General features: G+C 33.5%; 4 protein-coding genes across 6 annotated transcripts; 2 read left to right on the forward strand and 2 right to left on the reverse strand.

Moving 5' to 3' along the window:
* Nucleotides 1-1,295, reverse strand: LOC116174632 (putative nuclease HARBI1). The gene is made up of 3 exons (XM_031492572.1): nucleotides 878-1,295; nucleotides 73-817; nucleotides 1-6 (listed from the first exon to the last, which is right to left on the reverse strand). Exons 1-3 carry the CDS (start codon nucleotides 1,204-1,206, stop codon nucleotides 1-3), a joined length of 1,080 nt encoding a protein of 359 aa, XP_031348432.1. The 5' UTR covers nucleotides 1,207-1,295.
* A 51-nt stretch (nucleotides 1,296-1,346) lies between these two features.
* LOC116173798 (zinc finger protein 43-like) lies at nucleotides 1,347-3,797 on the forward strand. 3 transcript variants are annotated; one of them, XM_031491496.1, is made up of 2 exons: nucleotides 1,347-1,656; nucleotides 1,700-3,797. In XM_031491496.1, the coding sequence occupies exon 2, from the start codon at nucleotides 1,724-1,726 to the stop codon at nucleotides 3,128-3,130; it is 1,407 nt and encodes a 468-aa protein (XP_031347356.1). In that variant the 5' UTR covers nucleotides 1,347-1,656; nucleotides 1,700-1,723; the 3' UTR covers nucleotides 3,131-3,797. The 3 variants fall into 3 exon arrangements, with proteins under 3 accessions (XP_031347356.1, XP_031347354.1, XP_031347357.1); XM_031491494.1 differs by having other exon boundaries at nucleotides 1,347-1,649; XM_031491497.1 differs by having other exon boundaries at nucleotides 1,347-1,592.
* A 7,538-nt stretch (nucleotides 3,798-11,335) lies between these two features.
* On the forward strand, nucleotides 11,336-12,646 carry LOC116173531. The gene is made up of 3 exons (XM_031491046.1): nucleotides 11,336-11,696; nucleotides 11,747-12,226; nucleotides 12,281-12,646. The coding sequence occupies exons 1-3, from the start codon at nucleotides 11,612-11,614 to the stop codon at nucleotides 12,514-12,516; spliced, it is 801 nt and encodes a 266-aa protein (XP_031346906.1). The 5' UTR covers nucleotides 11,336-11,611; the 3' UTR covers nucleotides 12,517-12,646.
* On the reverse strand, nucleotides 12,593-14,035 carry LOC116173530 (protein ALP1-like). The gene is made up of 2 exons (XM_031491045.1): nucleotides 13,533-14,035; nucleotides 12,593-13,480 (listed from the first exon to the last, which is right to left on the reverse strand). Exons 1-2 carry the CDS (start codon nucleotides 13,886-13,888, stop codon nucleotides 12,664-12,666), a joined length of 1,173 nt encoding a protein of 390 aa, XP_031346905.1. The 5' UTR covers nucleotides 13,889-14,035; the 3' UTR covers nucleotides 12,593-12,663.
* Between the last annotated feature and the right edge of the window lie 151 nt (nucleotides 14,036-14,186).

A 14,186-nucleotide genomic window follows, 5' to 3' on the forward strand; every position in this document is an offset into this window, starting at 1 on the left:
TTAAGACTGAAATGTTAAATAAATAAGTTATTGCTAATTAAATTTTATTTATTATCTAAAATATCTATTTACAATTTCATTTCTAACATCTACCCCTTGTCTTTGTAAATGAGGTGGCACATTAATTATATTGATTTGTGGTAAAAACACATCCTCGTCATTTTGAAAGGGTTCATTTAATAATGGTACCCGAAATCTCATACATAAATTATGTAAAGCCGAACATGCAATTACAAGTTTTCCCACAAAATTAGGTTCGTACCTTGCAGTTCGTTCTTGTAGTACTACCCTAAATCGACATTTTAAAACTCCAATTGCCCTTTCTACACAGTTTCTGGCACGAATGTGATTTACATTAAAACGTGATTCAGGGGCGTTTTCTGCAGGATTTAAAAAAGGAATCATCAAAAATGGTTCCAACATATACCCTGAATCTCCAAGCAACCAGCTTCCCCTCAATCCATTTGCATGATACTGTTGCAACAGAAAATGTCGTATTCTTGACTGCCTCCAAATAAAGCTGTCATGATTTGAGCCGGGATAATTAGCATTAATGCTTAATATTTTTAGCTCAGCGTCACAAATGATTTGCACATTTAATGAATAATATCCCTTACGATTAAGGAAATTATGTGCGTCAACACGAGGCTTTAATATGGCCACATGTGTACCATCAACACAGCCTATAACGCCCGGAAATCCATAATTCTCCATGAAGGCCTCTTTTTTCCTATTCTGTTCTGGCCTTGTGATGGGAAATCTAATTTCATTATTCGGAAGCACTTCTGTTATTACTTGCGTGACTTGGTGGATACATCTGAGATAGATATAAATATTACATTTTATTAATTATAGAAAACGTCATAAAATGACTGACCTGTGAATAGAAGTTTGACTTAAGCTTATATTAAACGCTAGGCCAATGTCTCGCTGGTAAGATCCACTTGCATAAAATCTTAAGGTGGCAAAAACTTTAAGTATATTTGGAACTGTATTCCTATATACTCCTTCTTCCAAGTATGGATTAATTGTAGTTAATAAATATCTCGCACAAGCCCTGTTTAACCGGTAAAGTTCTATAAAGCGATCTTCGGGAATCTCAAAAGGATTACTGTGATCCCTTAACATTCGTCTTTCTAAAACAAGTCTTCGGTTCTCCTCTCGTCGACGAATCCTTCCTAAGTAGTTATGTACTATAGGTAACATTTTGCAATCAAAACCAAAATTATATAAACACGCGGGAAATAACCTATCTTTTTTCTTAGCAAGGAAGTATAAACAAATCGAATGCGCATGTCCGCTACGGATTTCGATATCGTGGTACTCGTTAACTAATTCGATATCGAAAGGGAATGCGGAATAGGTCGTTTTCGAATTCAGTATCGTATAGCGAAAACGACTCGCTTTCGTCAAGTCGCAACGAATTGGAATCCGCCAGCAGTTCCCAAGTCAATTAATTGACACGTCACACGTGTCACGAAGGCAACTTGTTTATTTTGACACATGTCCAATCATCAACAATCGATCAACTCACATAATTTTTATTGAATGTCAACTTTATTTATCCATGGTATGCAGTTCCCCTGAGCAAGGTTTGTCACCCAACAACATAAAAAAAAGTTCGAACAAATTTTGCTGCAACAAGACCAGTAAACCGTAATGATTGTTATACTTACTAGTGTAATATTCCTTATTGTAGATTATCTATAAATTGGTAGTGATTATGTCGGCAATTGTGAAAATTGAACCAAAACATGAAGACGAAGTTAATGCATTTGTTGCTAATACGCTTTTCCTTACCAATGATGTTTTCCCAACCATAAAGCATGAACTCGAAGAGACCAGAAGCACGGATTATTTTAACGAAACTTTTGATCTAAAGCAGGTAGATATCTCCCAGTTACGCAAACTTTCTGAAGATTCTCTTTATACTAAGCGACAAGAAGTTTCAAAAGATTTTAATTGTGTTCGATGTGATTATGCAACGAACAATAAATCCAGTCTTGCAGTACATCTTGTAACGCACATGACTTCTAAGGAATTAAAATGTGCCCACTGTGATTTTGCAACCAATTATAAATCCAGTCTTACAGCACATCTTTTGACTCACACGACTTCGAAGGATTTAAAATGTGCCCACTGTGATTATGCAACCAATATTAAACGCAATTTGAAGCAACATCTGTTAAAGCACAAAACCCGGAAGGATTTCAAATGTACCCGCTGCAATTATGCAAGCAATTTTAGATCACGTTTTAAGATTCACCTCTTAACACACAAGACTGGTAAAGATTTTAAATGTAGCTTGTGCGGTTACTCAACGTATATTAAAGGCAATTTCAAAAGACATTTGCTAACACACAAGACTTGCAAAGATTTAAAATGTGTTCATTGCCATTACTCAACGCATTCAAAATCCTATCTTAAAAAACATTTGGTAACGCACAAAAAGTGTAAAGACCTAAGGTGCTCTCAATGTGATTATACAACAAATCTAAAATGCAGTTTGACTAAACATGTGCTAACCCACAAGATCTCCAAAGATCTAAAATGTTCACATTGTCAATACGCAACCAATCGAGCATCACACTTAAAAGCGCATTCAAAAGTACATCTGTTAATACCCAAGATCTTTAAAGATATAAAATGTGCTCAGTGTGATTATGCGACCACAAACAAATACAATTTAAAGAAACATTTGTTAACCCACAAGATTTTCAAGGATATAGTAAGTACCCCAATACCAAATAAATACATTTTAAAAACACATCTGTTAACCTACAAGACACCTGAAGACTTTAAATGTACTTTGTGTGATTACTCAACCAATGCTAAAGGCAATTTGAAGACACACATGATAACGCACAAACCTTCTAAGGATTTAAAGTGTACCGAGTGCGATTATGCAACCAATTTTAGTTCCTCTTTCAAGAACCATGTCTTAACACACAAGACTTCTAAAGATTTAAAATGTGCGCACTGTGATTACGCAACGAACATAAAATCCTACTTAATGTCACATCTGTTAACACACAAGACTTCCAAGGATTTAAAATGTAATCGGTGCAAATATGGTACCAATTTTGCTCGTGCTTTTAAAATACATATGTTAACACATCTAAAAATTTAAAATGTGCGCATTGTCATTAGGAAAACTTAAACATACTACCTGTTAAAAAATGTGCCCCACAAATAAAGGTAATTTGAAGAAACACCAGGGCAAGGATTTTAAAAGTATTCAATGCGAATATACTACCAATTTTAAATCCAAATTTAAAATACACTATTTTAGTGTGATTCTGGAACTAAGAATAAATTCTGCCTGCAGAAACATTTTGTTGTGATGTTTTCTATAAAACAACAGTTCAACTAAGACTAACAAAAATAATGTGATAACAAGTAGGTAATGTGAATTAATACTAAAATTGTGAATTTTTGTCTGAATTTTTTTTGCGAACGATTCCCAAATCCTATAAGCTCTTCTGTTTCTTTTTTTAGATCGTTTGTTAGTGTGAGAAAGTTTTTTTGCTAAACCCGGTTTACTTTTTTAAATTGTTTATTAAATTTTTAAAAAAATATGAATTTACATACGCATTTATAATACCTATAGAACTGGGAGTAATGGTGTGGCAAGCAGTTCATGTTTATAGTGGTACAAACGATTAAATATAATTAAATTTAATGTATTTTGTTAATTGTAGAATATATAGTTTGTATACTAAATGAATATTATATGTATTGTTAGTAAAATACCATATATATACTTCTCTTATATATATGTAAAATACTTGAGTTTTCTTTTTAACACATTTATGTTCTAGGACAGAATCTGATTGGAGATCTCCAGAAACAGGATGTGTACTTTAAAATACGAAAAAATTAAAGAAAGATTCGAAAATTTTTAATTTTAAAAACTTGTTTTATTTAAAAAATGAAGTTAGTTCCGATAACTTTTTTACCCGGTCCTGTATGCTTGTTTTGAAAATAGCCAATTAGTCAATCATTATGAAGAAACTTTTGTCATTAACATTTTTCTCGAATCTATCGTAGTCGAGCGAATATTCTCAAATTTTGATTTTACCATTTTGATCCAAAAAGACCACATGGCGCCTTTATTACTTTTTTGATAGCACTCTAGAATTGAAAGAGGTGAACCGAAAGCACCAGCTAAAAAAAAGTTTCAATTGAACCAAAATAGTTATTTGTTTCATTAGTACAAAAAATGTCAGTTTTCGGGACGAGGAAGATAGTTGCTGGACGACGCGTCAGCGGAGTCCAGCAACCTTCCGAGTCCTGAAAACGCATTTTTTGTACGAATAAAACATAAAATTTTTTCTCCAACCCCCTTTACTTCAAATTATATTCGAATTTAGATTCAGTCACAGTTTCACTACTAGTATAAGAACATCTGCTTTCTTGTTCTCACGTGTCATGCCACTCTAGTTTTTAGGTTAACTTATAAGCTATTCGTTCTTACTTCTTACTTCTCACCTCTCGTGACTTTGTAGGGAGCAAATCTTGAGGTAGCATGTTCTGCCGTTTCTATAATCTCTGGCGGAGTGCAATCCATGTCGCTATCAGTTTCAGTCATTTCTAATGCATACACAATTAATATTGTTATATTTTGTATTGAAATAAAAAACTTACCATACAGTTTTTTAATTAAAATTAATTGCAATTAACTTTTTCATATTTTGAATTCAAAATGACAGATAATAGTGCAATGTGTCTTAAGTAGATGGCGTTACGCGCGACGGCGGGTTGTATACGTATTAAAATTACGTTCACCGAATATGTAAATTACGTTACACATGATTTAAATAAAAATAGCGAGCGTAAATCATTTTCAATACATGTACATACGTATAGGTAACAGCATTATTTGCATTGAATATGCAAAAATATTTGATTTGTATGTATAGAAATATCTTACAACCTGCAATGTAAAACGATGTCAATGTGACATATCTCCGTGATTGTAATTTTTTAATTGGTCAACTTTCAAGGTCAATTTCTTTTTGGTACTAGGACCAAAAGTATCCACTTTTTGTAGTACAGTTGCCATGGTGAAAGCGATTAATCCGCAAAACGTCAATTTTACGTACCGAACACCGTCACAAAATAGCGTCTTATTCAGGTGGTTGGAGAAAAAATATGTTTATGCAAAATACTTTAATTTTGTGTAGAATCTTTTTCCTAGAATATACTTTTTATTTATTGTGTAGACCTAGGACCGGAACCGAAAATTAGACCCGAAACCGCTACCGGAAATTTTACCTAAGTATAGACCGGAAAATTTGATTTGTTTTAATTTACGATATTCAACAAAGATAACCTATCTTTAACAATGCGGTTGAAAAAAATCTTCACACTAAATAAAAGCAAGCACCGGACTTGAAACAAACATAGTTACACAAGTAGAAATTGTGCACAACTGTAAGACACGACAAACGAACCGATACTTTTCTGTTTATTATTTTATACAAGTACAATGGAAGTAGGCCACTGGTTAAAAAAATGTAAACAGCTGATGTAAAAACAAAACAAAAGCAAACAGTTTTTGAGCACCAAACATATGGCCGCCAGCCCGCCACACGAAAATTTGCCTCAACGCACAGCGTGGCTCTTTATAGATATATCCGTCTTTCATAAGTCTGGACAATGCCGTCTAGATAGTGTAGAATTACAAGACAACGTTGCATTTGGGAGTAGCTACTTTAAAACCAAAATAAAATAGACTTTTAACACATTTATTGACAACATATGGACGGAGATGACGGCACACCACTCGTTAAAATCGAACCAAAACAGGAAGAAAAAATCCATTCCTCTCTTCAGGGAAACATTTTGGTGAGCAACAAAACTGCTTACGATAAACGACGAAATTACCATTGGTGCACAGTGTTATAAATCTCTTTATCTGGCTCTCTATAATGGAGAAGTAGTACAAGCACCACTATACTTCCCAAACAAGGTTAAGAGCTCGCTCCTCTCATGATAGAATCCTGATGGTTAATCTTTGTTTCACTTACAACGGGCCTAGATTTGGTAATTTGTTTGTTTGTGTTAAAATAAATAATAATGCCCAAAAGACAACGTACATTCTTTATTTGCACAAATGCGTTCAATTCAATTCAATGACGACCTTCATCTTATAACATTTACAAGCAACTACAAAAAGAACAGAAATTCCGTTTTACAAAATAGTACACACAGCGACATCTCGCTATCAGTTAAAGGAACCATAACACAGAAAACATTAGGAACATAAAAGTATATTTTACTTGATTTACTTAACACGCCTCCTTACTTTTATGCTCCAAACAAAAATATAAATACAGAGAAAAGAAAATATTACTGTAAATTTAACATATTTCTTAAATAAATGAATTTTTCCTTACACAACGCTTTGGTAAGAATATCTGCCAAATTGTCATCAGATTTAATTTTAATTACATCTACTACTTTAGCCAAATAATTCTCATGGACAAAATGATACTGTATTTCAATATGTTTAGCATTCTTGGTATAATTACCACATTTAGTTATTGCTACAGCACCAGAGTTGTCCTCATAAACTCGAACTGGGTTATTTAAAGTAAGTTTAAATGTTTCTAAAATTTTCTTTACAATAAGAATTTCAGAGATAGCTTCAGATAATGCAACATACTCAGCTGCTGTTGATGATTTAGTGACAGAATTTTGTTTACGTGATTTCCAATATATGACATTTTCATACAATCTAATAACATAACCGGTTGTAGATTTTCTATCATTCGTGTCACCTGCCCAGTCTGAATCTACGAAACAATCAATAAGGTTACAGTTTACACCCTTCTTAGTATAAATTAAATTTAAGTTTCTTGTTTGATACAGATACTTAAGAATTCTTAGAGCATATTTAAAATGAGTTTCTTCACAACAGTTCTGAAATCTACTTAAATAATTAACACTGAAAGATATGTCTGGTCTAGTAGCAGTGCTAACATACAGAAGTGCACCTATAATATTTCTATATTTAAGATTAACATTTAAATTATCAGTCTTTTGTAATTTTAAATTTACCTCCATTGGTGTAGAAAAGGTTTTGTTACAGTTTATAATATTATATCTTTCAGCTAATGATTCTATGTATGATTTTTGACTTAACAGCATATTGGACTGTTCATCATATCTAATCTCAATACCAATATAATTATTAATTATGCCAAGATCTTTCATATTAAAACGTAAAGACAATTTAGCTTTTAAGTTGAAAATACTGGTTTCATCATTACTACAAATCAAAAGATCATCCACAAAAAGTAATACATAAATGGTTTTATTTTCACTTATTTTATAATACAAACAATAGTCACATTTATTTCTAATGAAATTTAGACTGCTCATATACTGGTGGAAGCATTCATACCATAAACGAGGACTTTCTTTTAGGCCATACAAAGCTTTATACAATTTAAAAACTCTATTTGAACCATCATCATATCCTTCTGCTTGTTTGACATACACATCAGTTGAAATACTCCCATTCAAAAAAGCTGTCTCTACATCCATCTGCTCTATAAAGAAATCATTTTGATGACAATAAGCTAACAAAATTTTAAGTGTCTGAGCTTTAAAAACAGGCGAATAAGTATCACCTATATTGTCCTTCTGTTGAAAACCTCTAGCAACCAAGCGCGCTTTAAAAGTTCCATCCATTTTCTTTTTATACACCCATTTAACATCTATAACTGGTCTGTCTTTGGGTCTTTCAATTAATTTCCACGTTTTATTCTTATTTAGATTTTGAAATTCTACGTCCATGGCTTCCTTCCAATTTTTAGCATCTGTTGATGATATAGCTTCTTCAAAATTTAAAGGAGTCATAGCATTACAGTAATTCACATAAACAGTTTGGTAAACATACTGTTCATCTTTGTTTGGTTTTGGCTTTCTTTCCGATTTTCTTAATGGTGTACTAATTTCTGGATCCATGCGCTTTTGATTCAAATCATCAATAACTTGACTATCCTCACCTTCACCTACATCTTCTTGCTCTTCTTTACTATGAGGAATAATCTCATTGAAATTATTAGATTCTTGAGGCTCATTAAAACCAATACAAACTGTATCATCTTCTATTATATCCACATGTCGAGCTACAATTACCTTATTACCTATTAATACTCTGTATCCAACATCTGAATATCCAACAAGTATACCACACTCAGCCTTTTTATCCCATTTGGAATGTCTTTTTACTTCAGGAACCCTTACAAAAATTTTACTCCCATATATTCTTAGATATTTAGCGTCTGGTTTCTTTCTAAAAAAGATTTCATAAGGTGTTAATCTCTCTATAGTATTTGCTAAGACACAGTTTTTCAAGAACGCAGCTGTTTTAACAGCTTCAGGCCAGTAGCACCTATTAATTTTTGCCTCTGCCATTAAACACCTTGCCATATCCATAATACTTCTATTGAGCCTTTCTGCAGTACCATTTAGTTCATGTACATAAGCTGGACAAGGATCGATACTTAATACCTCTTTCTCGTAAAAAAGTCAAACATTTGGAATTAATATATTCTTTACCATTATCACACCTAACCTTTTTAACCTTTTTATTAGATATGTTTTCCACCTGATTAATATATTCTGACAAACACTCAAAAACTTGATCCTTACTCTTAATACAGAAAACCTTAATCAATTTACTATAATCGTCTACGATAGTTAAGAAATATTTTTCACCATTGCTCCCAACAGTACTATGAGGTCCATTTAAATCAGTATGAATTATTTCAAGTATGTCATTTGCTTTTGATCTAGTGTTTTGGAAGGGTAAGTTATGCATCTTATTTTCAATACAAATTGCACATCTCATAAAATTATTTTCAAGATTTTCAGGCAGATTCTCAACCAAATTACTTTTACAAAGCTTACTCAATGAATTAAAGTTGATATGGCCTAATGTTCTATGCCATTTTTCTTTAAGCAACATTTTATTTTCAGTTTCAACTTTGTTCTTAATAATTACATTAGCATTGATTTCCTTTTGAACTAAAAAACACTTTATGTAATACAGATTATTACGTTTTTTGGCTATTCCAATTATCTCGTCTTGTTTATTATAAATTTTGCTAACATCAGCTTCGGATATAATTTTGTTATTTTTAGTAATTTTACTGTAACTTAAGAGATTATTATTCATTTCTTCTACAAAGAAAACATTTTTAATTGTTACAGTTGAGACTTTATCATATACAAAGAAATTACACAAAACAGTAGCTATCTTGGTTGCCTGTAGTGTTCGACCATCTCCAAGTTTAACATTATTAGGAGTTTTTAAGATAATACATTCAGAAAAATATTTGTCATTATTGATTATGTGGTCTGTACACCCACTGTCAAGCACCCAAGTAACTTCATTACCATTATAAACTTCATTACAAATTTCACTACTTACAGTTTCACCGTCATTTACATTTACCATAAAAACACTGCTGTTTGGGTTGTGTTGAGCTGATTGACCCTCGGATTGAAAATGCCCCCTGCCTCGGTAACTGCCTCGCCTACCTTGAAAACGCCTGCCTCGGAAATTACCACGGTTAATACCTGGCCCATAGGTACCCTGATTGCTTTGGGACTGGTCACGTGACGCATTGTAACTTGATCCTGCTCTGCCTCTGCAATACTTCTGTATATGGCCGAAATTTCCACAAGAATAACATCGTTGTTCCCGATATGTTGGCTTAGAATGACTAGATGCCATAAAAACATTTGACCTTCCTTCGGCAGTGGTAGTCGATCGCTGACCATTCTCCAACGACTTCAGCTTAATTTTTTGCTTTAAGAATTCACATGTTCTATCTGTTTCGGGAAGTACATCTATAAGGTCTCCAATATAACTGTACGAGCTCGGCAACGCCTTCAACATATAATTCAACTTTTCACTTTCTTTCACGATAGCTCCCGCAGCTTTCAAATCATTTATCCCCTTTTCAAAGGAATCGAAAAAGGAATTTACGTCGGAGTAATTGTCCAGTTTAATATTCTCGATTGCACTTCGATGCACAATCTGAAGTGCTGTTGACTGTCGGTTGTACATCTCGTCAAACTTTAGCAATATTTTACGAGCTGAATCCAGATCGGACACATATTCTAACTGCTTGTTAGAAATGGCGCTGTATATATAATTCATAGCCTTAATTTCCATATAATTCCAATCTTCGGCTTTATCTGCATCAGTCTTATCACGAATAACTACTTCTTTACATTTTTTAAATTCCAAAAACTTACATAAACGTATCTTCCAGTTTGCATAATCCACACCATCAAATATGGGTATAACAACGTCGTCGTATTTCATGAGTGGCATCGTAAAAAAGTTTTCCTTTAGAACGTAACAATGAAACGTAAATTTTTTCACCAAGATCACTTTACTTTTTCTTAAATCTTCAAACCAAGGTCTGCTACCATGTTAATAGTACATTATATACCAAGGTAGAGAAGTCCACTATTATTGCCTGAGCACCAAGATTACATCTCGAGGCGCTTGCGCCGAGGGGTGTAAGGTGCGAAGGTCTACCGTGGTATATATACTATTTTTTTCACTACTAGCACTTGAAATCCTCTAAATTAACATATTATATTGATAAGAGAGTTAACGGTTGGACAGAATTGTTTGTTTCTTAATTTAACATGTCAATCAAGTACGTGGAAGTACAAGTCAAACAGGCCGTATTTTGTTCTGTCATTGAGATTTTTCAAAGAGTAATTTCGTTCGAATTTTTTCAAATGTGATAATTTTAGGTATGTAATTTCTCTGGAAATTGCGAATGGTGGCAATTATTCGTTTTAGAGAACTTGTCTAAACGTTCATTGAGCGAAATTTCGGGTTGTGTTTTCTAAAAGTGACAGCGTGACAGTTCTCATTATTGACTACTAGTTAATAATAAAAAATTATTAACCACTTGGAACTTTACAAGTGGAAAAAAGGTTAATAATCATGTCATCAGACGCTAGTAGTGAAAAAAATAAATAATAATGCCCAAAAGACAACGTACATTCTTTATTTGCACAAATGCGTTCAATTCAATTCAATGACGACCTTCATCTTATAACATTTACAAGCAACTACTAAAGAACTGAAATTCCATTTTACAAAATAGTACACACAGCGACATCTCGCTATCAGTTAAAGGAACCATAACACAGAAAACATTAGGAACATAAAAGTATATTTTACTTGATTTACTTAACAGTTTGTTTGGGGCAAAATTGACGAGAACATAATTAGTATTTATTAATGTATAGGTCTTGGCTGTTTACACGTTTATTTACCTGGCGCATAACGCCCAATACTCCAACTACAGGAGTACGTTCAGAAACCAGATAGGAGTTACGCTGATCGTTCAGAAAGTGTAGTGTGATCACCTTGTACAACACTACCCTTTGTTCAGAAACGCTTGCAAGTCGCCTCAGTGTAACTCTGGAGTGACCTTTCATTACCTCGCTTTTTGGCGCGGTAATAATAACCTGTCATGCGCATTTCATAATTAACTGTCAAATGTCAACAATCGTTGTCCAAATTATTTTATTTTCAGTAAAGTAAATTATTAAATTAATAATGGAAAATGCGTATGTGCCAGTAGTTAACGAAAATGGTTTATATATTATTGAAAATGAAAATGTTGTTTTGCAAAATACTCAAAGTAAGTAGGTACATTATTTTATATATCGATTCCTATTTTAATCCTATCAGGTGGAGAGTTACTGTATCATTCAATTAATGCAGATTTGCAATCAATATTTGGCATTGAATATTATGAGGAATTACAAAAGCAACTTGCCGATCTTGCACTTCCTTCACCAAACGGGACGAGTACGCCGATGGGAACCAAAGTTTCGTGGAGTCACGAGATGACATTAAAGCTCATTCATTTTTTAAAACTTCACCAAGAAGATTTTAAATCGACCACCATAAAAAATGATGCAGTATATGCGCTAATGAAGGATGAAATGAAGAATGATGGTGGGAACTTTACTACATCCCAGATTAAAGATAAAGTAAAATATTTAAAAATGAGGTATATGAAGAAGAAAGATAATATGAAAGCGACTAGTAGTGGTGCTGCCGCTATACAATTTACTTATTACGAAGAGATGGATGATATTTACGGAAAAAAACCAAACGTTGAGCCCATTGCAGTAGCATCCTCTCTAAGAGGACGCAACTTGGAAGGTAAGGATCTTTTTCTCTCATTATAAGTAAATTTGATTATATTATTATACTTAGACAAAAAGGAAGACAGTGATGACGTTCGATCTCGATCATCTAGTCCGCCTGTTACGGAAACTGCATCAACAACTTCAAGTATCTCTCCAACACCATCAGTTTCCAGGAAAAGGCGTTTCACAGAAGATGATATTGAAAGGCGGCATAAAGAGAGGCTGAGTTTACTTCGAGAGTTGCAGCAAAAATCCATTGAAAATTTCAACATGCAGATGAATAAACTTTTAGACAAATTGTAGGATTATGACAGTAAAATACCGTACACATCCTGTAGAATGTAGTGTATTTTTTCAATATGTAAGAATATGTATTAAGTTCGTAACAGTTTATGTTTATTATTAATGATTAAGTGTTTCATAAAGATATTACAAAATATTTACAAGTATTTAGTCCATAACATCAAATAATCTTTGACACAACTGATCACGTTTATGAGTTCCATTCTCATGAAATAAATTTCCTCGGCCATTATGTTCACGTTCCAAATTCCCTCTTACAAATTGGATACCCTCATTTATAAACTCCTCTACCAATAAATCTTCCGATTCTATACATAAATTGTGCACAACACAACATGCGACAACAGTTGCAGGAATCAAATCTTGTCTATTCATATCTAAAAATTTAAGTCGCCGTAGTCGTCCAAATAAAAGGCCAAATGCCCTCTCTATACTTTGTCTGGTCTGAGATACTCTCAAATTAAAATTTCTTTTTGCTGCATTCATATTTCCACTGTTGATGTATGGAGGTATGCACCATGACAAACAAGGATATGCCTTATCGCCTAAAATAAACTCTCCATTGGGAAAATATTCCATAACATTTTCAGTAACCGCATTATATATGTCGGAATTGCGGAATATTCGAGTATCGCTTACAGATCCAGGATAACCCACGAATACATCAGTGAATTTTAATGAAGCATTGCAAATTCCTTGCAGTGTAATTGCGTAATGGCATTTTCTGCATATATATACCTCTGGGTCATCTTTGGGGGCTTTTATTGGAATAAACGTTCCATCTACTGCTCCAATAACACCGTCAATGCCTGCAAGATTGGAGAATTTTTCTTTAACTGCTTCTACCTGTTCGCCTGTTGGCCAAACTATAACTTTTGGCGCAATGTTATTCAACGCTTTGATGATACGGAAAAATGACACACTTAAAGAAGACTTTCCCATATTAAATCTTTCTCCTACTGATCTAAAACGAAGTGCTAGTTATATATGAATGTATTCCATATGTAGGTAGGTACCTAAATGAATCTGGGGTTGCCAATAGCCACAGTACAGCAAGTAATTGTCTATCGATGTCTATTAAAGGTCGTCCCACAATGTCTTTTTTCTTTATTTCATTTGCAATAATTGGTAACAACTTGGTATATGTCACATAATTGATACGGAAATGCATTTGAAATTGTTGTTTACTGAGGTTCGGTATTACCCTTTCCATATAATTCTCAATCCTAATCGGCAACTTTCTCCTTTTTGAAGGTACAGGATCTTCTTCGTCTTCAATATCGATAGCTTCAAACACAAATATTTCTAATTCCGATAGGAATTGTTTAAATAATGAGATTGCCAAGCCACAAATAAGCTTCCTTTTGTTCATATTTAAAATTGTTTGTTTTGCTCGAACTTTCTAACCTTACAAAAATAATTGACAGTAGCATCTCACTCCGTGCGTTTCTAAAGTACAGAGTGACATTGGGCACGTGACATCACTCTACACTTACTTCACACCAAAGAACATCACTTGTTTCTGAACGCACTCCACATGATCAGTGTCGTAACAAGGAACTGAGATCTGTCTCTAATCAAGGGGAACACATCGTGGTCGTAGCAGTTAGAGAATGTGATGAGGAGTGCCATTCATCGCCTTTTACGACCTCCAGAAACGAGTGGTCAAT

This window comes from Photinus pyralis, unplaced genomic scaffold (assembly GCF_008802855.1).
Source record: "Photinus pyralis isolate 1611_PpyrPB1 unplaced genomic scaffold, Ppyr1.3 Ppyr1.4_LG6, whole genome shotgun sequence".
Classification (NCBI taxonomy): Eukaryota; Metazoa; Arthropoda; class Insecta; order Coleoptera; family Lampyridae; genus Photinus; species Photinus pyralis.

Excerpts from the sequence above, each read along its gene's own strand:
- LOC116174632 (XM_031492572.1), bottom strand. The coding sequence starts at position 1,206 with ATGTTACCTATAGTACATAACTACTTAGGAAGGATTCGTCGACGAGAG. Across the intron at positions 818-877 it reads AGTCAAACTTCTATTCACAG|ATGTATCCACCAAGTCACGC; the intron begins GTCAGTCATTTT and ends TATCTATCTCAG.
- LOC116173798 (XM_031491496.1), top strand. The coding sequence starts at position 1,724 with ATGTCGGCAATTGTGAAAATTGAACCAAAACATGAAGACGAAGTTAAT.
- LOC116173531 (XM_031491046.1), top strand. The coding sequence starts at position 11,612 with ATGGAAAATGCGTATGTGCCAGTAGTTAACGAAAATGGTTTATATATT. Across the intron at positions 11,697-11,746 it reads TGTTTTGCAAAATACTCAAA|GTGGAGAGTTACTGTATCAT; the intron begins GTAAGTAGGTAC and ends TAATCCTATCAG. Across the intron at positions 12,227-12,280 it reads AAGAGGACGCAACTTGGAAG|ACAAAAAGGAAGACAGTGAT; the intron begins GTAAGGATCTTT and ends TATTATACTTAG.
- LOC116173530 (XM_031491045.1), bottom strand. The coding sequence starts at position 13,888 with ATGAACAAAAGGAAGCTTATTTGTGGCTTGGCAATCTCATTATTTAAA. Across the intron at positions 13,481-13,532 it reads GCAACCCCAGATTCATTTAG|ATCAGTAGGAGAAAGATTTA; the intron begins GTACCTACCTAC and ends ACTTCGTTTTAG.